The 22,783-nt window shown below is 41.5% G+C and overlaps 1 protein-coding gene across 1 annotated transcript in view; it reads right to left on the reverse strand.

Moving 5' to 3' along the window:
• EDIL3 (EGF like repeats and discoidin domains 3) overlaps window positions 1–22,783 on the reverse strand; it is a 440,325-nt gene that overhangs the window by 75,546 nt on the left and 341,996 nt on the right. The window contains exon 9 of the mRNA XM_034773693.1: window positions 16,393–16,577. Coding sequence (XP_034629584.1) covers window positions 16,393–16,577 — 185 coding nt within the window. The remainder of the gene's footprint in view (window positions 1–16,392; window positions 16,578–22,783) is intronic.

Here is a 22,783-nt window from a genome sequence, read left to right on the forward strand (position 1 = left end):
CTACTTGAGGATCAAGCAATGTAAATGCTATTAACAGAGAGAAAAAATGGTCTTATAGTGAAGGGACCATTCCTGCAAGTTATTAAGGAATGTTTAATGGCAGTTGACGGTGCTCAGCTTCTTCTCTGATTGGGTGCCATATAATCTATATACCTTGGGGACTTCAGTGGAGTTACACCAAGTCAGAATCTGCCCCTCCAACTGGTGTCAATTATCTTTGTTTCTGGTCACTAAAAGAGGCTACATATAGCACAAGGGCTTCCCTTGGATGCTTTCTCTTTTATTTGCCTTCTCCCCTACCCTAAACTTTGAAAATATACATATAATTTCTAAATAGGAGATTAGGGCCTGATTCTCTTCTGAAGAATCTCCAAAATATTGAACAATATTTAATAGCAACATTCACCCTGAACTGTTATCTGCCAGTGTTCCGGCAACCTCTAAAGAGTGGAGAGTCCCAGATCTGCAGGCATGTCTCCTGCATTTGTGTAGGAAGATCTCTTCAAAAGGTGGGGTGGAAGAGGGGTGCTGGCCAAAAGTGAATATTTGCAAAAATATCAACTATGGGTGGCGAGTACTCTTACTTTATAGCCCTCCCCCCCCCCCACATACAAAATTTGTCAGTAAAAAATGGATCTCTCTGTATCTATTTTATCTAATCCAGGGACCGAAACCCTGCTAGGAGAAAGTGTCTCAATTGTTGAACAAAAATATTGTTAAATCAGCCAGATTCTTGTAATACAGCCTCATTGCATTGGTTAGATTAATAACAGTGGTATTATGAATACAATAATTAGAACACAAAATAAATACAAAACTTCATTCAGTGAATAGTAGCTTCACAGTCCGTTTACACTCTTTTATATTGGATCTATTAGAGGTACAAAGAAAGTAAGTGATTGCCTTGCAGAGTTATAAAGTAACATTGAGGAAGAACTTAAATCACCCTGGATATAGACAATATTATATATATTAGAGGGGATAATGAGAAGTAGTAAGATCCAACAGCAAGGGTATTAAACTAGAGGACAGGAGTTCAACTCCAAGTTCTGATACTGGCTTGATGTTTGTCCTCAGCCAAGTTGCTTCATCTCTCCATGCATCTCTTTTCCCTCCCACCTTTTGTCTTATTTAGACTGTAGGAATTTTGGGACAAGAACTGTACTGAACTATGCATTTGTACAGTGCCTAGCATAGTAAGGCTCCAGTCTCAGTTGGAGCCTCTAGATGCTGCTATGATAATAATAAATAGTTAAGACACAATCAGGGCCAGTGCTACCATTTAGGCCAAGTAGGCGGTTGCCTAGGGCGCCAAGATTTGGGGGCACCAAAAAGCGGTGCCCCCCAATTTTTTTTAAAGCGTTCCAGCGGCTGCTGTGCTGGGAGGGAGAGGGAGTCTGAGCCCCCCGCAGGCAGCCTAGGGGTTCCCCTGGGTCCGTGCGCCACCGGCAGCATAGGGGTTCCACTGGGTCCATGCGCTGCTGGCAGCCTAGGGGTTCCCCTGGGTCCGCGCATCGCCAGCAGGAGAACCTCTGGGCTGCCAGCGGCGCGCGGACCCAGGGGAACCCCTGCGCTGCCTGCCGGCGGCTCAGACTCCCTCTCCCTCCCAGCGCAGCATCCGCTCCATCCCATGCGATTCCTGTCATTGCCGGCGGGGGTGCCGGCGGCTAGGCAGAACTTCGCAGCTCTGCTTATGGCACGTGGCATGAGCCCGGTGACAGGTGCGACTCAGCAGGGCTTCTGGAGGAAAGGGGCGGCTGCCTCCTGGCTCCGCCTACTTGGTCAGCCCCAGCAGGGGGCACGGAGAAGAAAAGAGCCCCAGGCGGTGGTCTGGTGGAGCAGAGGAAGAAAGAGGACCCCGATGCTCCTGCGTTGGGCAAGGTAAGCGCTTCCCCACACAGCTCGGCCTCAGGCGCCTGTACTCCTGCCCCCTTGGTCCTTGGCTGGTCCCTGCTCCTGCTCCCCTTGTGCGTGGGCAGCTGGAGAGGACGGCAGCCTGGAGAGCTGAGCTGCCCCAGTGCCCCCCTCTCCCTGCTCCAGCCTCTGTCATTCCCAGTATCTGAGTTCAGGGCTGCCCAGAGGGGGGAGGGGGGGCAAGTGGGGCAATTTTCCCTGGGCCCCGCAGGGGCCCCCATGAGTATGTCGGAGGCTCCTGGGAGAGGGGGTAAGCAGCATGGTAAGGGGCCGGGGCTGGACACCCCCCCTACCCCATCCCCCACCCATCCCTGACCCCCAGCTCCAAGCCCAGCCCCTCTGAACCAGGCACCCCCGACCCCATCTCCCCACATCCCTGAGCCCAGCCCCTGTGAGCCGGGCACCCCCGAACCCAGAGCCCAGCTCCCCACCCAGCCCTGGGCAACAGCAGCACCACCTCCAGGCAGCGACAGCCCATTGGTACCAACCATCACCCAGCAACAGCCCATTATGTAATTGCAAATGTATACATACCATTACAGCTTTTAATGTTTTTAAATAATGTATTTAGTGTATTTTCAAATTATTACAAATTAATTTTTGAATGTATTTCACTAGTTATTTTTTACATTTCCAAATACATGTTACTATAGTATTGCAACATTTTTTTATGGAAGGGGCCCCCGAAATTGCTTTGCCCCAGGCCCCCTGAATCCTCTGGGCAGCCCTGTCTGAGTTTTAAGCCCTGCTGCTGTGTTAGCTTGCATAAATTATAACATGTTACTCTGTGACCGTGTATTGTGTATAATGTATGTGATATTTGGGGGAAGAGGGGGCGGGGCGCGAGGTGAAAGTTTTGCCCAGGGCGCAAAATATCCTTGCACCGGCCATGGACACAACTAACCACCATTTTACAATGCTACTGCAGGAAGAGAGTAGGAAGGACTAAGTAGCATATTTTATACCCATCCCTTCCATCTCCCTCTAAGCAATTTTGACCAGTCTGCCTTTTCCCTTTTTTAAAAAGGGAAAGAAAATATGGTTTTGTTATTATAAATGGACAAAAAGCAGGGGAAATAACTATGCTTCTGTTACCCATAAATCATTAGTGAAAATCAGTGGAAAGTATGGCTATTATTCAATTGCTTGCAGTGTAAAACAAATGAAAAACCTACCAACCTTCACATTAAACACTGTGTGTCATTTTCAGAGGGTGCTGTTACTGGTATTAAGCAATTGGGAGTAAATACTCAAAAACAATGAACACTTCAGAGTTAAAGCCTACGTACATCCACTTTCAGAACAACTGGAGAGCTTCAGCTTATGCTCCCTATTTCTTTTTATCAGAATCAGAAGCCATTATTGTAATGGGAAATTTGTCATTATTCAATTTCCTTTTGTATGCAAGGCAGTGATACACAGAGAGGAATGATAAGTGTGTAAAGGAATTGACAGTGCTTTCCTGCAACGCTTTAAAGCTAACAGAGAGGCAGCTTCACCTGCTTAGGGAAACTTCTCACAGATATTTATAACCAAAGATGAATGTGTTATGTTTAATAAGTAGCAGTCATTGTAACAAAGTTAACTCATTATATTTTTCTACAAAAGCCTTTAAAAGGAAGAATTGGAAACATCATTCACTGAGTACAGTATGAGACTATACCATGGAACTGCTTTTACTGTTGTATCTATCAATACAATTGCTCTGCTGTTCAACCGAACCTTCTCTTTCAGAGCTATCTATCAGACTACCATTATAAAAAGTAGAACCCAAAGAAACAATCAAACTGTTACCTCCTACTGTTGTGTATTTCATGGATGCCTAGAAACAATTCTTGCAATATGAAGTTTTTGAAGGCTTTGCCTCACCTGTGTTTTTAATAATCTGATTGAAAGTGGCCAGCCAATATAAAATCAGTGAGTTTACTGAGGCCCTGGACTTTATTGCCTAAAGACATCATTAAAAAGCTAATACTGTATAAACACAGATTTTTATGCTGCCTTATTTAAAATGATGGCTTAAATTCAATTCTCACTATAAACATTTTCATAAAACGAACTGGGAAGCAAAGCTTTGCAGAGTCAAAAGCAATTCTGGAAAGGGCAATGCTGCAATGTACACTTTAACAATACTATTGTGAGTAATGGAGTTTGCTTGAAATTATATGAAGGAAACATTGGGTTAGTGTGTGACCTCAGGAATGGATATCCAGTGCATTGCCCAGGTAATGTCCTTGGATGCAAAGGAGTGCATTTTGTCACTGATTAGATCAATTAATGGGAAGTGACACTGGCATAGTGAAGGCAAGGCAACATGCTTTGTAGGCATCACGAGATACAGGCATTGGGGAAAACAGAAAATCAATGGGTACTTACCATGTGGCAGGTATATAACTACAGATGTGTAAATTTGTGATTATTTTAGGTTAGTGTTGTTTTATTCCCATGTGACTTTCAAAATTAAAAAAAAAAAAGTGGAGAGAAATGTAGCTGTAGCCAATAGAGTCAGTGGGTAATAATCCTTGTCATATGACAGGGAAATTAATCTTCTGTAACCCTGACAAAAGAGAGAACAAAACCAGTCCCACTTAATTAAAATATATTAATTTTAACTCGCAATGTTTTCTCTCTAGCCTTCGTCCTTAAGTGACTTTTTTTTTTCTACTTTGAAATGCCCTGTCCCTCTTGGTCTGTCCATTTGTATGATTTAATAAAAACTAATACATATTGTACAGCACTTAGTGATTAAATCAGCACTCTATTTTTCCATATGAAGAGAGAAATTATTACAAAATGTTTTAAAAATACCCAGCTGCTTGTGACCCCCCTAAAACCACAGTTTGATCCAAAAATTAGTTTTTATGTAAGTCCCTGTTTTGGCCAAGCACTGGGAAAGAGGAGGTTACTCACCCTGTGCAGTAACTGACGTTCTTCGAGATGAGTGTCACTATGGGTGCTCCACTCCAGGTGTTGGTGCGTTCCTGTGCCTTTGCTCGGAGATTTTTGCAGCATACTCATAGCGGCCACGTATGCTCAGAGGCTGCCCCCTGCTGTGAGTCTAGGTTGATAGTACACATGCGTGGCCGGTCTCCTCAGTTCCTTCTCTACAACGGAGGCCCCCCAACTCCGAAGTAGAGGGGAGGAGGGTGAGTAGTGGAGCACCCACAGGGACACTCATCTCAAAGAACGTCAGTTACTGCACAGGGTGAGTAACCTCCTCTTCTTCTTCTTCGAGATGTCCCTGTGGGTGCTCCTCTCCAGGTGACTTAAAAGCCGTGTATCTTAAGGAGGTAAGAACTTCGGATCTGATAGGAATGCCGTGGATAGTACAGCCCTGCCCAAACGTATGTCAGATAGAGGGCCTTGAGTAAGGGCATAGTGTTTAACAAATGTGTGCTCAGAGGACCAGGTGGCTGCTTTACAAATATCAGCCAGGGGAACTTTGCATAAGAATGCTACAGAGGCAGCCAGAGATCTAGTGGAGTGTGTTCTGATGCCATCTGGAGGTGTAACCTTCATCTGATAGCACAACCGGATGCACTGGGAAATCCAGTTCGAAAGTCTCTGGGTAGAAATAGGCGTACCTTTGGAGCGCTCCGCAATGGAGACAGAACTTCTTCCAGACTTTTTAAAAGGTTTGGTTCTATCCAAATAGAAGGACAAGGCTCTGTGTACATCTAGTGTATGCATTGAGGCTTCGAACGAGTTCGCATGTGGTTTCGGAAAAAAAGTCGGTAGGTGTATTGGCTCATTAATGTGGAATGACGAGTGCACCTTTGGAAGAAATCTGGGGTGTAATCTGAGGGTAACCTTGTCTTTAAAAAATAGCGTATATGGTGGGTCTGCCATAAGAGCTTCTATTTCTCCTGCCCGTCTGTCAGAGGTAATTGCCACTAGAAATGCTGTTTTCATCGAGAGGTGTAAAAGGGAGCACGTGGCTAGAGGTTCAAATGGTTGTTGAGTTAGGCAAGACAGTACTAGATGAAGGTCCCAAGCGGTGGTAGGTGGTTTAATGTCTGGGTATAGGGTTTGTAGTCCCTTGAGGAAATGCTTAGTGATAGAATGAGCAAAGACAGACGTGTCATCAATTCTGTCGTGAAAAGTTGTAATAGCAGCTAAATGGACCCTGATGGAGCTGAAAGAAAGGCCGGATTGCTTAAGGTCCAATAGATAGTCAAGTATGAGCGAAAGAGATACCGACGTGGGACAAAGGTGTTTAGCGGAACACCAATATGTGAATCGTTTCCACTTTCGAAGATAGGTTGTGCGAGTAGATTGTGTTCTGCTATGTAGGAGCACCTTTTGAACTTGTTCAGAGCAATCTAGTTCGCTTTGGGAAAACCATGTAGGAACCAGGCTTTGAGGTGAAGCATGGACAGGTTGGGGTGGAGAAAGCGGCCGTGTTGTTGTGATAGGAGGTTCGGAATGAGAGGCGAGGAGATTGGTGGTTGAATCGACATTCTGGTGAGGAACGGAAACCACGGTTGTCTGGGCCATGACGGGGCAATGAGGATCACCTTGGCTCAGTCTGTTCGTATTTTTATCAGGACCCTGTTGAGAACTGGTATCGGGGGAAATGCATAGAGTAGGTTTCGGTGCCATGAGATCATGACTGCGTCTCCCAGGGAATGTTTGCCCAGTCCTGCTCTGGAGCAGAAATTGGGACATTTCTTGTTTTTTGTAGTTGCAAAAAGATCTATTGTTAGGTAACCCCAAGTGCTGAATACGTTGTGAATGGTTTTCTCATCTATCTCCCACTCGTGGTCCCATGGGAAGCGTCTGCTTAGTTCGTCCACTGTGGTGTTCATTACCCCGGGAAGATAGGCAGCTGATACCCGGATGTTGTTCGCAATGCACCAATTCCAGAGCTTCATAGCCTCTGTGCACAGCGAATGGGATCGAGCTCCTCCCTGCCTGTTTACATAAAACATGCATGCAATGTTGTCTGTCACTATGCGTACGTGATGATTCTTGATTAGTAGCAGGAAGTGACGGCACGCATTGCGAATAGCTCGAAGTTCTAGGACATTTATGTGCAGGGACCACACATTTCAAGACCAATGAGCTATTGGGGGAGATCCACTGCCACAACTGAATGCCTGAACAAAGACCTCCAGGCAGGATGCAACAGCAGCCTCTTACCTTTTACTTTTCAAGTTATCTTCAAATGATAGGGGAGCCTAAAATAAACAAGACTGCCCCAAATTCTTCCTGGTATTCCAGTACAAAATCTGAAACAAAGGTCCTTCTTTCCACTATCTGAAACCCCACAGGCTTCATAGCCCCGATTGTCTGGGAAGCGATTACAGCCACACCACTGAGAACCAGAGGGTAAGTGAACGTTAATGGCATACTGAAAAGCCTTCCAAAGCTTCCCAGACTTACAGATTTCTTAGCCTTTTCTGAGTGTGAAAACTATCATCTCACAGCCCCTCTGCTCTTAGATCTGGCAGATAGAGTAAACATAAGGGCATGTCTACATTTATCGGGGACTGACCACAGATTGCTCTCCCCTCAACTCCTGTACTCCATCGGAAAGAGAAGTGTAAGGTAAGTTAATGGGAGAGTGTCTCCCATCCACCCAGCGTGGTGTAGGCACCGCAGTAGGTCAACCTAAGCTACATCAACTCCAGCAACATTATTCACATAGCTGGAGTTGCGTAAATTAGGTCGACTCACCTCCATAGTGTAGACAAGGCCTAAGAAAACCTTCCAGAAATACTCATCAGTTGGTCTTTGGAATACTCATCAATTGCTGTACAACCTTGCACTGAGATCAGGTTGATTGTACAAAACAGAGAATCTTCTAAAGTACACTGTCCAGTTGGCTTTTTTCCCATTCTATCTAAACTGGAAGTTGCTACATCCACTAGTTCCCATAACTGAATCCAGCTTGGGCTCTAGATCTAGAGAGAGCATTAGAACAATGATCATAGAGATCATTCAAGATGTAGAGAGATCATTAGAAACAATGTTTATAAACTCTACCCATCCCACATGGAAAACTCTGAGGAACAATATCAATGCCTCCTGCCTCAATATATCAACAGATAGATTCCAAAACCAACACTTTAAATTCTTCACAAACAATACAAAAGTAAGAGTCACTCACCCACCCACCATTCATCACCTCTGTTCATTAAATTATTCCCACCATATTAGGTCTTTCCTCAGTTATCTAGCTTCTCATCTTTGATCATCAGTGAACTAAAAATGAAGAACTGTAGCAGAAAAACAACAAATTATAAGACATAGTCATGAACTCCTGCAGGCAATGCGTGGGTGAGAGAAGTTAAACAGCTGTCACACAATTTTCTCACTTACCCCCACCTTTCCAAAACAACCAAATCCACTATATTTAGAGGATACCAGATCTCCTGGTTCAAAGAGAGCGCGCACATGCAGGAGAGAGGCCTTTTGTGAGGGTGCGCAGGAGAAAGAGTTGGCTTAGATTTTAAAGGATTTTAATTCCCCTCTCCTACTCTGGTGGTATTGGCTGAGGTTCAGTGGAGCTGCGTGGAAGGATTCATCTACTTTTATGACATATTATAATTAAGCTTACAATTTCCACCGAATACTTTTTATATCTTAAAAACACTGTCATAACATGCTGTTTATGTACTCCAAGCCATCTAGAAGCCATATAATTTCCTCATTCTGTTAATTACCCAAATTGCTCTTAAACTAGCATTTTTCCTTATTCCAACTTTCAGCAGTTTTTAAAATTAGTCAATGAAGAGAAAATATACTTCTGATTCACTGAACCCATTTTAATTAAACAATGGGCCTTAATTTGAAATATAAAATGATGCCAGAAAGAATACTCTTAGTATAAAAACTAAAATCAACCTACTATTATATTTACATGTATCCTCTTACCTAGGATAGTTTTCACTCCTTGTCAAATTATGAGACCAGCAATTAAAAGAACACACACAAATTCTAACACAATAATAATTATTTCTAACACCAAATACTTATCTGTGAAGCAGTATATAAACTTCAGATGACACACTGACTCTTTGTCCACGAGGAAAACCTAAGCTAAAATTTCCTGACACAATGAGACCATTAAAAGTCATCCAAAGAACACAGTAATTTTTTTAATTACTTGTGTTAAAAAGTCTCTATTATGGCGCAATCATAAACAAGCTATGTGCTTTCATTTAATGGTTTATTTATAATCTGCAATTCTACTGTACAGGTTGGCAGATGACAATATGTATAGCAATAAGTTTTGAACTCTGGAAATTAAGGACCAAATTCTAACACACTTATGGGCCAGATTCTTGGATCCAGATAAGCTGTACTTGGCAATAGATGAACCCATTATCACTATTAAAATATCAGAATGCCTACAAGAGATAAGTTTCTTGGGTAAAGAGCAGCTAACTCAAGTGAACCCAGGCAAGACTGGAATCATAGAAACGTAGGGTTGGAATGTACCTTGGGAGGTCATCTAGTCCAGCTCCCCATGCTGAGGCAGGACCAAGTAAACCTAGACCATCCCTGAGAGGTGTTTGTCTAACCTGTTCTTAAAATCCTCCAATCCTTCCACAACCTCCCTTGGAAGCCTATTTTAACCTTTTGTCATAGGTCAAGTTTTCTAAATCTTAATCACGTTAGCTGCTCTCCTCTGGACTCTCTCCAATTTGTGCACATCTTTCTTAACGTGTGGTGCACAATACTGGGCACAATACTCCAGCTGAGGCCTCACCAGTGCCGAGTAGAGCAGGACAATTACCTCCCATGTCTTACATATGAGACTCCTGTTAATAGAATCCCAGAATATTAGCCTTCTTTGCAACTGCATCACATTGTTAGCTCATGTTCAATTTGCAATATCCTATAACACAGGACTTGAAGTGGGTGGGAAAACTGATTGTATACCACTTTTGCACTCTTGCAATTGCCAGGGCTGCCAAGGGCATTTTGACTCCAGAATTAGCTGCTCCAATTTATGTTGAATTATGTTGGCACCTAGGGGGCATTACACTAGCCATGAATCATTGGAGTTCAATGCACTCTAGTCATGTTGCCCTCCCATTCCTGGTCCATTCATTTTTTCCAAGGGAAAAATAGAAAGATGCGGCATGAATGGCTTTATGCCACTGGAGATCCCCCCCATGCCAGGGGAATAATAAGATGCAACTTATACCAGCTTTAAGGATTCTGCTTTCCTCAGAAGCATATGATAAAACTAACTAAAGGGACCACTGGTCTGTTCCAACAAATCAATAACAATATATCTTTTGTTTGATTATCTAGAAAATGAACATGCAAATCTTTTACTAAACAGAAAAGAGTCTGTATAAATGAAGACACACAGATCCTAAGTTTGCACAAAACAGTATTATATTTTCTGCAAATATAATACAAAGAAAGTGATGACTTATTTTGAATAAGACTCTCCATCTGTGCCTCACACCATCAGGATCTTAGAAGGTAAAAATAGTGGTCCTGCATTATGCTGAAAGCATAAGCAAAGTTAAGAGTTATTCCAACTGATAACTAAGCATATTGGTGCAAAAGCTCCAAGACAACATCTGATACTGGAGACCATGTTCAGTGGTGGAGGAAATACTAATAAAAAATCTACTATATTATTTTTAGCAATTAAGTGTGAAATAGAAATCTAGACACATCTAAAGCTAATTGGCTACAGTGATTCCATTTTATCAATCTCTAGCAGCAATATGTTGTGTATCAACATTGGTGTTCTCTCTGATCATGCTTAGTTGATTCCTTCACATGTAGTCAACATGAAAGACATTAAAAGATGACATGGATTGTTGCTCCAGTCTATTTTTGAGGGAACAGTGGTTTTCTTAAAACATCAGAGCTCCATGGGAACAGTGTAAAACTGTGAATAAACAGTATAAGGCTTTATGCCCATTCATGGGCATCAAGCTAGAAAACCCTTCCCATGCCTTGTGGCAAAATACACAGAAAAAAAGTTTCATGGAAGTAGAGCCCTATTTATAATAAAGTTGTTTCTAATATTTAGAAGTACAGTGATAAATATATTTAAATATATTTATAGATTTAGCAGAATTAAGAACATGTAATTTAAAACAAAATCTCAATTAACAATACATTGCTGTGAAAGAGGGCCTAGACCTCTTCCCTAATTCATAGTGCCAGAAAATAAGTGATAGGGGTTGATTTTGAGGAAAATGCTAATCTGTCTGTTTGAAAAGACAGTACAGAAAATGGCTGGGGCAGAATGGCAAGTAATAATGCACCATAGCACCTGCAGGCTTTTCCTGTCTTAGCCTGGTCTACACTGGGGGGCAGGGGGAATCGATCTAAGTTACGCAACTTCAGCTATGTGAATAACGTAGCTGAAGTCGATGTACTTAGATCGACTTACTGTGATGTCTACTTCACCGCTGTGTGTCGATTGCTGCTGCTCCCCGTTGACTCCACCTGTGCCTCTCGCAGCGGTGGAGTACAGGAGTTGACGGGAGAGTGCTTGGGGGTCGATTTATCGTGTCTAGACTAGACATGATAAATCGATGCCTGCTGGATCGATCGCTGCCCGCCGATCTGGTGGGTAGTGAAGACAAACCCTTAGTCCACAAGTTTTGGCTGCCTGTTTGGAGCAGGGCAGCCTATGCCATTAATTTAACAGCAGTCTCTAAACATTGTAAAAAAAAAATAAACTCAGAAGTTGGCTGTCTGGGCTTATAAATAAAGAAACAAAGCCTCACGTACAAGAGCTTCGTCGTGGTGCTTGAAGGAAAGGCCCTGGGATTCTGTGTAGCACTGTCCGGTCTCACCCAATTCTGCCCTGAGAAGAAGAAGCTAGACTTCTTCACTGGCCTGCTGACTCCCAATTGGTCATTGTCTCCTCCTGGCCCTTCTAGGCCTTTGGAGGACTAAATGTTGTTGGTAGCTTCTTTGGAGTGGGTTACCTTGAACAAGGGGCATTGAGGCACCAGTGCAGCAGGGGTCAGAAAAGGCCTGACAGATGCTATCACAGGCAGAGATGTGCAGAGTTGTCTGTGAAATGCTGTACCTGAGATTTGTCAGTAAGACTTTGAAAGACAGATGTTAATCATAGTTAAGAATCTTTGTATTCTCAATGGCTCATCCCCTAGATAATGCAACAACTGAAAACAACTATTGTGTATGTAGGTAACTGGAGGAAACAAGTTTGGGAAGTGGCGTTGGCTGTCTGAAAACAATGGCGATATGTCTGAACTTGCAAGCTGACCCAGTCACAGCGACTAGATAGGAAACAATTCTGGAAACAGCAAGAGGAGTTGGTATCTAGTGCAGCAAGCAATGTTGACAGGCAAATCAGAGAAGTAAGAAAGAGGGGAATGCTTTTTAAGGAATATAAGCTATTTCCTTTTAGGTTTGTAACTAGGCTGAAAAGACTATGAGAAATTTACATCGAGATACATTAAGCAAATGATTTCTTTTGTTTTAATGACATTTCTTTATTTTTAATATAACTTGCTTTTTGTTAAGATCCCTGTTATATGTGTAGTTTCAAAAAGATGTCTCCCTAAAAAAGACAACCCTTAAAGAGACCTAAAGAAGAACTCTGCGTAAGCTTCAAAGCTTGTCTCTCTCATCAACGGAAGTTGCTCCAATAAAATATATTGCCTCACCCACCTTGTCTCTCTAAATCCCTTAAAGAGCGGTGTTCATGAGTGAAAAGTTTCTGAAACCTACTCCCTCATCTCAGTCTTGATCAAGGGGCATAGACTATGATATTCTATGCTGGTAAATTGTGTTTTCATTTGCCTAGGAAATGAGAGACAGCAGAGAGTAATTGGCAGGGGTAATGGTCAGTTATTGAATAGCAAATTAACAGATGCTCTTGCATGGCTTTGAAATAGGTTATTTTCCTGTAGAATAAAAATGTGACCTTTAAAAGCAGGAGGAGGGATGAAAGAGTCCACAAGACTTGGGGTTTTAACTCAAACAGAAGTCCTCCTCAAGGTGCTTGGGGAGTGTATGATGCATTCATAGATCTATAGATTTTAAGGCCAGAAGAAACCAATATGATAATCTAATCTGACCTTTCGTGTAACACAGGCCACTGAATTTCACCAGCCTTCTCCACAGACCCCTTTACCAAACGACTTCCTCCCATAATTAGTTATGGATATGGGGTAATAGTGTGTTTTGTTCGGAGGCTGGCATCCCCAAGGTGAAGACTTACAGTTACAGTGCAGGTACAACAGTTGTGATTATGATAAGGTGCATGCCAGGAGGTGGGGGAAGTAGAGGGTATGTACTGGGATGACTTACCTCTTCATTTCCTTATTTTTTTGGGGTTAGCATCAGGTGGATTGTGTGTTACTACTTCATAACAAAGTTTTCCTATATTAATTTCCAAACTTTAAAATACTTAAAAGGTGGAGGGTTTTTTAAAATTTTATATATTTGATTTTTTTTAGGGAGTACACCTGCATAAGGTCAGAAATGCAGTTGTTGGAAATTTTATCCCAAATCTCCTGTGCATCAAAAGCTGCCATAAATAGTCAAAAAAATGTTTATTTGCATTACACAAATAAGTTGGCAACCATTGGAACATAAACTTCCAGCTATGAGGAATAATGGCTAAAAATGATCCTAAAATAAATATTTCCCCCCAAAACAACAAGTTGCATCCGATCTACTCAGGATACCTCTTTCTACCAACATTTATGTAGACCCACAATATTTTTTAAAATACAACCGTCAACAATGAAAGTTTGCAGGGCCAAGGACCAATTTCAGCCAGAGCCCAATGTCAAAGACTTCCTAATAAAAAATAAAATAAAGATAAACAAAACAAAGACTGTACAAGTATTGGGGATAGCCGTGTTAGTCTGTGTCCACAAGAACAACAAGGAGTCCGGTGGCTCCTTAAAGACTAACAGATTTATTTGAACATAAGCTTTTGTGGGTAAAAACCCCTCACTTCTTCAGATGTGTGGAGTGAAAGTACTGTAGTCCAATGCCTCTGAATTCATATGCTTCAGTTCTTGATGTGCCCAAACACTTCAAATCTAGGTAACAGCTCTGTAGGAAAGAGGATATACCCATCCTCTTTCACTCCATGCATCTGAAGAAGTGAGGTTTTTTACCCACGAAAGCTTATGCCCAAATAAAGGCTATACAGAAAATTCAAAGGGCATGATAGCTAATACTGTGTGAAGTTTCATACTGATGGGTTACCTTCTTTAGAGAAAAACAGGAATTTATGCCTCAATTTAAGCACATTTAAAAACACAACCTTAGATATGGAGCTGCAAGGAAGAGCCTCCATACTAACATGCAGCGATTGAGGAAAAAAAAATATAACTTTGCTTTTATACATTTTTCCTACAAATAAGGTTTTACTAGATTCTGTGAAAGCAGCATTGTGACAAAGCAGTCACTATGTTAAAAGTTTGCAGTGTGACAAGTATAAAGGGAATTTCCCAAAGAGAAAAACAATAAGGAGACAAATTTAAATGATGGGTATATCCTCTTTCCTACAGAGCTGTTACCTAGACTTGAAGTGTTTGGGCACTTCAATAACTGAAACATATGAATTCAGAGGCATTGGACTACAGTACAAAATAACTAGTCTATGCATTGAAAACTCAAATGGTTTAATGCCTCCGGTTTTACTGAAACATAGTTAGTATTTTCTAGGAAAAGTACCATAAATATAACAACTTCCAGTTATCCATAGCATGTTATATGAAGTTAAAGGGAAGAAAATAGTCATGCTCCCATGAAATGTTCTGCAATCATATTATGAAAGTTAAAAACAAAACAAAAGACTTCCTTCCAGATTTAACTTGCCTTATAGACTTCTTGCAAATTTTAACAAGAAAAAAAAAAGCGTAAGTTTTATGGACTGACTGACGGAAAACCTACCAGCAATCAAATGAATGCGATGTGAATTAATTTGCATACTCAAGTTAGTTTGAGGGAAGGGAAGAAAAAGAGAGGAAAAAGCATTTAGAACAAAACAGAAAATGTTAGAAAATAAGAAATGCTGTCATTTCCTCTGTTTTGTAGTTCCCTAACTCCCTTACCATCTGTAGACAATGACAAATCCATTGTCACCCTAAATAGAATAAAACATCACAGAGCATTTTTTTTATAGCTTCTGAATGCTATTGGCTCCCTTGGATCAGCAACGGAGACTAAATTACCCTAGATCTGGCTTGCCTCTCTTTTTGGTGGAGAGACACTCTTTTCCATTCCTTTACCACAAAACACAATAACCACTTCCTCCTGAAAAAAACTAAAAAGACTTAAAACATTACTGTATTTCGACAGACTGTTTTTTTAAAAAAGTACACCAAATCCAGACATCTTTAATTATTCAAATGATAAATAGACAATGCAGTCACTACTTCTTTTCCCTCTGTGTATAAGCTTAGAGAGGAGATAGTAATCACATTGCTAAATTGCTTAGCAACTGTGGGTAAAAAACCTAATAAGTTATAATTTAATATGTGAAAAGCTTGCAGGGGGTTAGTAGCACACCTCTAGCGCTATTGAGGTTTCATGCTGAGAATTCCATTCCAAACTGGCAGTTGTCTCAAAACACTGCAACATACAACAGTTCAAAAACGTAAATGTCACAATGACTGGTCAAATAGGCTTCCATATGGTGTTTTGTTGCTATCTTTCCCGTTAGCCTAGCAGTAACTTCTATAAATCACTTTCAGACTGAAAACAACCTTTGTGAACAGCTTCATAATGAATCCATGTGTTGAATCAATCTTACTAGATTCAAAAGTATTGGGGGAAGGTAATTTTGAATAGTTTCAATTAGACTAAGGTAACTCCTAGGAGCCAAATTTGCTCACCTTATACAAAAATTCAAATAAATGGGCTTTGTCCCAGGGAGTTTTGCTCGGGCTGGGAGATAGAATCTCTCTCAACAGGCAGTCAAGCATCCAGTACAGTAACTGATAGCCACTACACCTCAACCTCGATATAACGCTGTCCTCAGGAGCCAAAAAAATCTTACCACGTTATAGGTGAAACCACGTTATATTGAACTTGCTTTGATTCACTAGAATGCGCAGCCCCACCCCCCGGAGTACTGCTTTACTGCGTTATATCCGAATTCGTGTTGTATCGGGTTGCGTTATATCGAGGTAGCGGTGTATTTGAGTTCATTAGCTGTAGTAATATTCATGGCTGCTAGCACCTCAGAAATGGATGGAGGGGAAGATTAGGTTAATTCAGTTTGTAGACCCACCCTCACCATGCCTTTTTGCATGTTGGCACATATTGAACAACAATGTAGTGCACTGAGAGATACTGAGATGCAGGCACCCAAGTTTGGGCTCTCTGGAGCCTTATCTCCCATGTGCAGCTGATCTAGATGGGTTCCACTGCTGATGTTCCCTGCATACCCAGGTGAGAAAAGCAAGATTTGATTCTAAAGCAACAAAACTTTCCAGTACAAGAACATATAGAACATAGACGGACACTAAGAACATTAGTGAAACAGTGAAACTTTACCTGCAACCACTGTGACTGGTCACTATGACCTGAAGTCCAGGCATTCACTTTGCCTTGTTTGTCTAGCCGGGCTTTCCTAGGTTCCCAAGTGAACATGTCCATGTTAAGTGTTCTGAAGATGCTGGAGGCAGTAATCTGATAGTCCTGTATATGCCCTGATTTCATCCCCAGAGGTTCAGAGCAACCTGAAAAAAAGTGAAAAGGAGACTATTTACTTCACTATAGTGCCTTTTAGGGTTGTTGTTGTTTTGGTGGTATAACCTGGGTTAGTGGGTCTGATAAGACAGGGAGCTAAGCTTGTTGTCAGATAGATGAGAGATGGGGAAAATTGCAGTGGTGCTCACCTTGCTAATAAAGGAGCCTTATAATTAGGTGAACGCTGGGAGATGGATGGCTGACTAAACCAACAGCGGGGGAGATGGACCTGCCTGAGGGAGTGTGAGTGATCTCCTCTCTCTCTCTCCCCCTGCCTGGGGAGGTTACCTATTTTGCTCTGAAAGGGATTTGCCAAACTACTCTGGAAGAGAGCAACTTCACTTAGAAACACTGAGGAGGCCCGATCCACCATTGGGACTTTTTCTACTGTAAAATCTATTGCTGCAGCAAATAGGTTAGCCACTGGGTGAACAGGCACCCTCATCACCTCGCCGCAACCTCCAGGCCTGCAGCAACTCATGAAGGTACAAGGATTCCTCCACATTATGGCACCCACTAGTGTGGAATAAACTCGTGAATCCAGGGAAACCCACCCTGACTACTTGCGGGTCATAGAGTGTTACTGATGTACCCACTTCAGATCAATCTTCCCCTTCCCTTTATATGCTTCTCTATATTTCCCCTGTTAAATAAAATGTACCTTGATGGTTGCCTCATCTGTTATGGAGGTGTCAGAAGAGTATGTATGAAGTATAAGGGTAGGCATAGGGAGAAGTACTGGGTCAGCAATAGTCAAAACCAGATAGGGAGCTAAGGCTGGGCTCCTGAATACCTTAAACGATCAGGTGGACGCATCATCAGTTAGTAATTAAGAACCCAGGCCATTGAAACCCACTCCACTAAAGCAGAGTAACACTGGGTTAAGGGCTCTTGTTGATGACTAGCTGCCCTTAGAGGTACGGAGACCCATAAACCATCTTACAGGGGGGAAAAGAAGAAAGCAGTTCCCACAGAAAAGGCCCTAGGGAATCAGGAACATCTTTGGAGGAAATTGCAATCAAACCAAAAATTGACAATTCAAAGCATTTTATTATAACACATGTTGAAAGAATTGAAAACAAGATAGAGAACTCAAAATATTTTCTAACACATTTACAGAGAAAAGTAAAAAAGGTGATTTCCCCCCCCAGTCCTTTTCATTAGTCTCAGCCTCATGTATATACATGAATTCCTATCCAGCACATACCCATTGTTTCCTTTAATTTATTCTACTCTACTCTTATACCATGTCCCATTGTAGTGGTGTCTTAACACCAAGGAAGTGTAATTCTACAAAATTCGTACTTCTTTCTTAATGTTACTAGTGCTGAGGAAAATTCCTTGAGTACTAAGCATATCTGTACTTTTTCATAACTTGATATAGTGCCAAAAACCATATACGATCAGCCAGGTGTAGACTACAGATATTATAGCTGGGAGAGGGTGTAGCTTCCTCAGGAGAACTAAGCAAGGATTGTCTGCTAAAATCAGGTGGCCATATCCCACATGATTTACTGTGACTGCAGATGAGGATGGACATTGATGGATATTGGTCCTTCCTCTCCTCTCCTCTTTTAGATTTCTAAGATAAAATTTAACAAGTGATTCCAAAGAGACATGATGCTGTGCAATGAATTATGAGGGGTTATTCATTGGGCAGAGGCAGGGTGCATTTGGATCTACTAGGAGGAAGAATAGGGTGGAGCAGAGTTAAGGACAATAAGAAGTTTTTAAAAAGTATTAGGAACAACAACAACAACAACAACAATCCTGACAATGGTATTGGTCCATTACTAGATAGAAGTGGTAGAATTATCAATAATAATGCAGAAAAGGCAGAAGTATTCAATAAATATTTCTGTTCTGTATTTGGGAGAAAAACACATGATATAGTCTCATCATATGGTGATGATAACACTCTTTCCATTCCGCTATCTCTGGAGGATGTTAAACAGAAGCTAGTGGGCTTTAATAAGACTAAATATATACATCTAGGAACAAACAATGTAGACCAAATACAGAATGGGGGACTCTATCCTGGGTGGCATTGATGATGAAAAAGATTTGGGGGTCATGATAGACAATCAGCTGAACATAGCTCCCAATGTGATGTTGTGGCCAAAAGAGCAAATGCCAATCCTGGGATGCATAAACAGAGGAATCTCAAGTAGGACTGGAGAGATTATTTTACCTCTATATTTGGCACTGGTGCAACCACCTCTGGAATATTGTATCCAGTTTTGGTGTTCACAATTGAAGAAGTATGTTGATAAATTGGAGTGGGTTTGGAGAAGAGCCACAAGAATAATTAAAGGTTTAGAAAACGTGCCTTATAGTGACAGAATTAGAGCAGTCTAAGCCTACATAGGGAAAAAATATGTAATAATGGGCTCTTCAATCTAGTAGAGAATGATATAACATGATCCAATGGCTGGAAGTTGAAGCTAGATAGATTATGATTGGAAATAAACCAAATGTTTGACAGTGAGGCTAATTAACCATTGGTATAATTTATTAAGAGTTGTGGTGGATTCTTCACCACTGACAATTTTTAAATCAAACTGGCAAGTTTTTCTAAAAAAATATGTTCTAGGAATTACTTTGGGAAAATTGTATGGCCTGTGTTAGACAGGAAGTCAAACTAGATGAACACAATAGTTCTGCTGCCATGACCTCCATAGATCAGAAGGTACCATCATACGATGGTAGCATAGTAACAAGAGAACAGAGGCCGAGGAGAGGCAGATGGGCTGCGTGGCTCTTGCGATAAAAAGGAATAAGGAAAAGGTAGGGTATGTGGCTGGTTAGGAGAATGGTTAAGGTTTTGTCTACCCTGCAGTCAGAGGTATAATTGCAGCACGAGTAGATATACCTGAGCTAACTTTGATCTAGCTAGCTTGAGCAACAACAGCAGTGAAGCTGCTGCAGCAAATGCCATACAAGCTCATCTAGGACCCTGTGCTGCCACCTATGCCATGCTGCTGCAGCTTCACTGCTATTGTTATTCAAGCTACCTAGCTCAGCTATGTCTACTTGTACTGCAGTCAGACCTCTAACTACAGCGTAGGCATACCTCGGAGCCATGTCTACACTGCAGTTGGGAGATGTAATTCTTAGATTGGACAGATGTACATGCACTAGCTCTGCTCAAGCTAGTGTGCAAAAAACAAAAGTGTAGCCACGGTGGTATGATGGTGACTCAGGCTAATTGCCAAAGAAAACCCTGTCTGAGGGCTTGTTTTCACTACCACGCTATATCAACGCAGTGGGAGTAGAAGGGAGCAATATATAGATCTTGACTGGAGTTAAAAATGAGAGAGATTCATTCAGTTTGCTTATTATTCAGTATCAAAGTTTCACTACTGGATTACTAGGGCTGTCCTTAAGAGTGCTTCATCTGAAGAAGGGGTGGGGTGAGGAGGAAGGGGAAAGTGCCTGATAACAAAAATGGGCTGTCAAAACAGTTTGGGCCAGAGTTGAAAAACAATACATCACAGAAAGTGAAACCATCAAATGCATTCATCTACTTTTTCTACTTTGCACCCACCCTTGTACATGCTTGTGCACACACGTAATTTTATACTTTTTCTTTCCAGCTTCAAAAGTTAGAGGGAAGAAGAGGATACCACAAATCTTAAACTGCTAGCAGAAAGAGAGGCAGAGGTACTAAAGCAGGAGATAACATTATATGGATACAGGAGTAGGGACAACAAATTATTGCTATATCAAAGAAAATTACATCCATTATAGATCACATATTTAATTGAATACTTCCAGAAAAAACAAAACAACCCCCTCTACCCTCTCCCCCAAACATACACATGTAATTTCTGATGTCTAGACTTTGAACCACGGTGCAAAGGACATGTAAAGGAGACTTCTTCAATACTTTTTATGTACAAAAAAACTTTTTATTTAAAAAAAATGGTGTGAGGGAGTATTATAATACTCATGATTATAAAGACAGGATAGGAAATTATGGAAACGAAATGGTGATGGCTAGGATATACATGAAGGAAAGACCCAAATAACATAACAAGGGAAGTGTTGGACTGGAATCGCTGGGATAAGGTGCAATGTGGTAGACCAAGGTTAAGACAGAAATGCACACTAGAAGTGGAACTGAAAGCTCTCAGAATGACAAGGCAAGAAGCCAAGATGGCACTAGGAGACCAATAATTCAAGGTTTTGAGATTGGGATAATCCATACTCAGCTGCAGACATGCTCTCTATGGTCTTTGGTTGTAGCACATCTTGTCTGTCGGTTTGCCCAGGTCCTCTACAACACTGAGTACCCTTAACTCCCATTGACTTCAACAGTGCTCAGCACCTCCCAAGAGGCACTCAGCACCTCATATAATTGTGCAAGAACTCAGAAGTAATCAGTGCCAAAGCTAGATATTTGCACGCAATCACCTAGGCTTGTGCTCAAATTACTACGTTTGTCTTGCCTTATGCTAGGGTTTGTGAAGGAGTGGTAAGAGCAGAGCAAGCCAATTATTTTAATACAAAGACTATGTTCTGTCTTGATTGTTGTATGTATCTATTGGTGAATTTAAAAAAAGATTTTAAGACTTTGCTTATAAAAAATAACAGACTGCTTGGTTATATGAAAATACACATGTAGCCTATAATTCTCACTTTCAGTCGGTCCATTTGAGAAATCAAATAGGTGTTCTGTAAATCCAAGAATGCCAGTCAAACAAAAGTGAAGGGCAGCTTCTGCTTCCCTTCTTCACATTGAGAAGTATAGTACCTTACTCTACAGAAGGACACATGAATACTAATGGGACCATTGTCTGAATAAGGTACTACTCAACATGAGCAAGATTGGCAGAATCTGGCACTAAATGCAGAGGGTTTCGGGGGAAAAAAAGCCAGGGAAAGAAAGAAATGTTCATTTTATAGTTGGCTGGCACAAGAATAGAAAGTGCTTGTTCAATATAAAACACACTTATGGCCCTGCTTAGATAGGACTACTGTGCTTAAAGTTAGCCCTGTGCCTAAGTGTATTGCTGAATTGGGGCCTAAGAAAGGTTCATCTTTTGATCTTGCTACACTTTCTTTAATTAGAAAGGTTTCATTAAAAATTCAAAAATCAGTTCTGAAACCCCCAGACCTCTAAGAATGCATCTCAACCTCAGATAAACCACCTGGAATTAGACTGCAATAATCTGTCTTTATGTGTAATTGTACTTGGCTTTCCACTGAGGCGGAGTTGTTCTGATGAGCCCAGACTGTGACAACAGTGCTGAGGAATGGTGACCTTGAAACTGAGATGAGACCATTGAAATGAATTCACTTAGTAGCTTTCACAGTTCTTTGAGCAAAACAATTCCTGGTCATTCTGGCAAGGACTTATTCTAAATTGTGGTTCCAGAAATGGAAAATGTAAAAAGAAAAATCTAATACACTAAAGCACCTAAGACGGGATTTTCTATTTACTTTCAAATCTATCTGTATTGGAAAAGGGCTACAGTGAGATTAATGCATTAACTTTTAATTTCTGAATCTGGTTTTGATGTCACTAGAGGACCAAGAATTATTTAACTCAGACTGTTGTGATATATCATTCGGGAACTGGATGACTATTGTTCATACAGTAAAACAGGAAGCCAGGTAAAATCAACCCAAAATGAATTTACTGTAGCAATCCCTGTGGTGAAAAGTTGATCTCTTTTGACAGATAAAGAATTTGCATGTTAGAGAGCGGATGGGGTCAAGCGTTACATTTATGTGCTATAACCTTTGCTAAAACAAACCTTGAGAGGGTTTATATTGGCTCACTAGTTTATTGACTTTTGCTCCAAGACACAATCACAGTTTCTATAGGAAAGTCACAAAGCAAATCTAAATCAAATCAAACTTCATCAAAAGCAACCAGGCACAATGTATTTTATTTTGCTTTGAAAGTTCTTCAGCTGCAGCTTACTGAACTCTTGCAATTTCGAGCTTGTTATACAGTGCCTGTCCAGCATAGTCTAGTACAGGGGTCGGCAACATTCGGCACGTGGCTCGCCAGGGTAAGCACCCTGGCGGGCCGGGCCAGTTTTATTTACCTGCTGACGCGTCAGTTTTGGCCGATCGCGGCCCCCACTGGCCGTGGTTCGCCGTCCCGGGCCAATGGGGGCGGCGAGACGCCGCGGCCAGAACATCGCTCGCCCGCGCCGCTTCTCGCCGCCCCCATTGGCCCGGG

Source organism: Trachemys scripta, chromosome 6, assembly GCF_013100865.1.
Source record: "Trachemys scripta elegans isolate TJP31775 chromosome 6, CAS_Tse_1.0, whole genome shotgun sequence".
In the NCBI taxonomy this organism is placed as follows: domain Eukaryota; kingdom Metazoa; phylum Chordata; order Testudines; family Emydidae; genus Trachemys; species Trachemys scripta.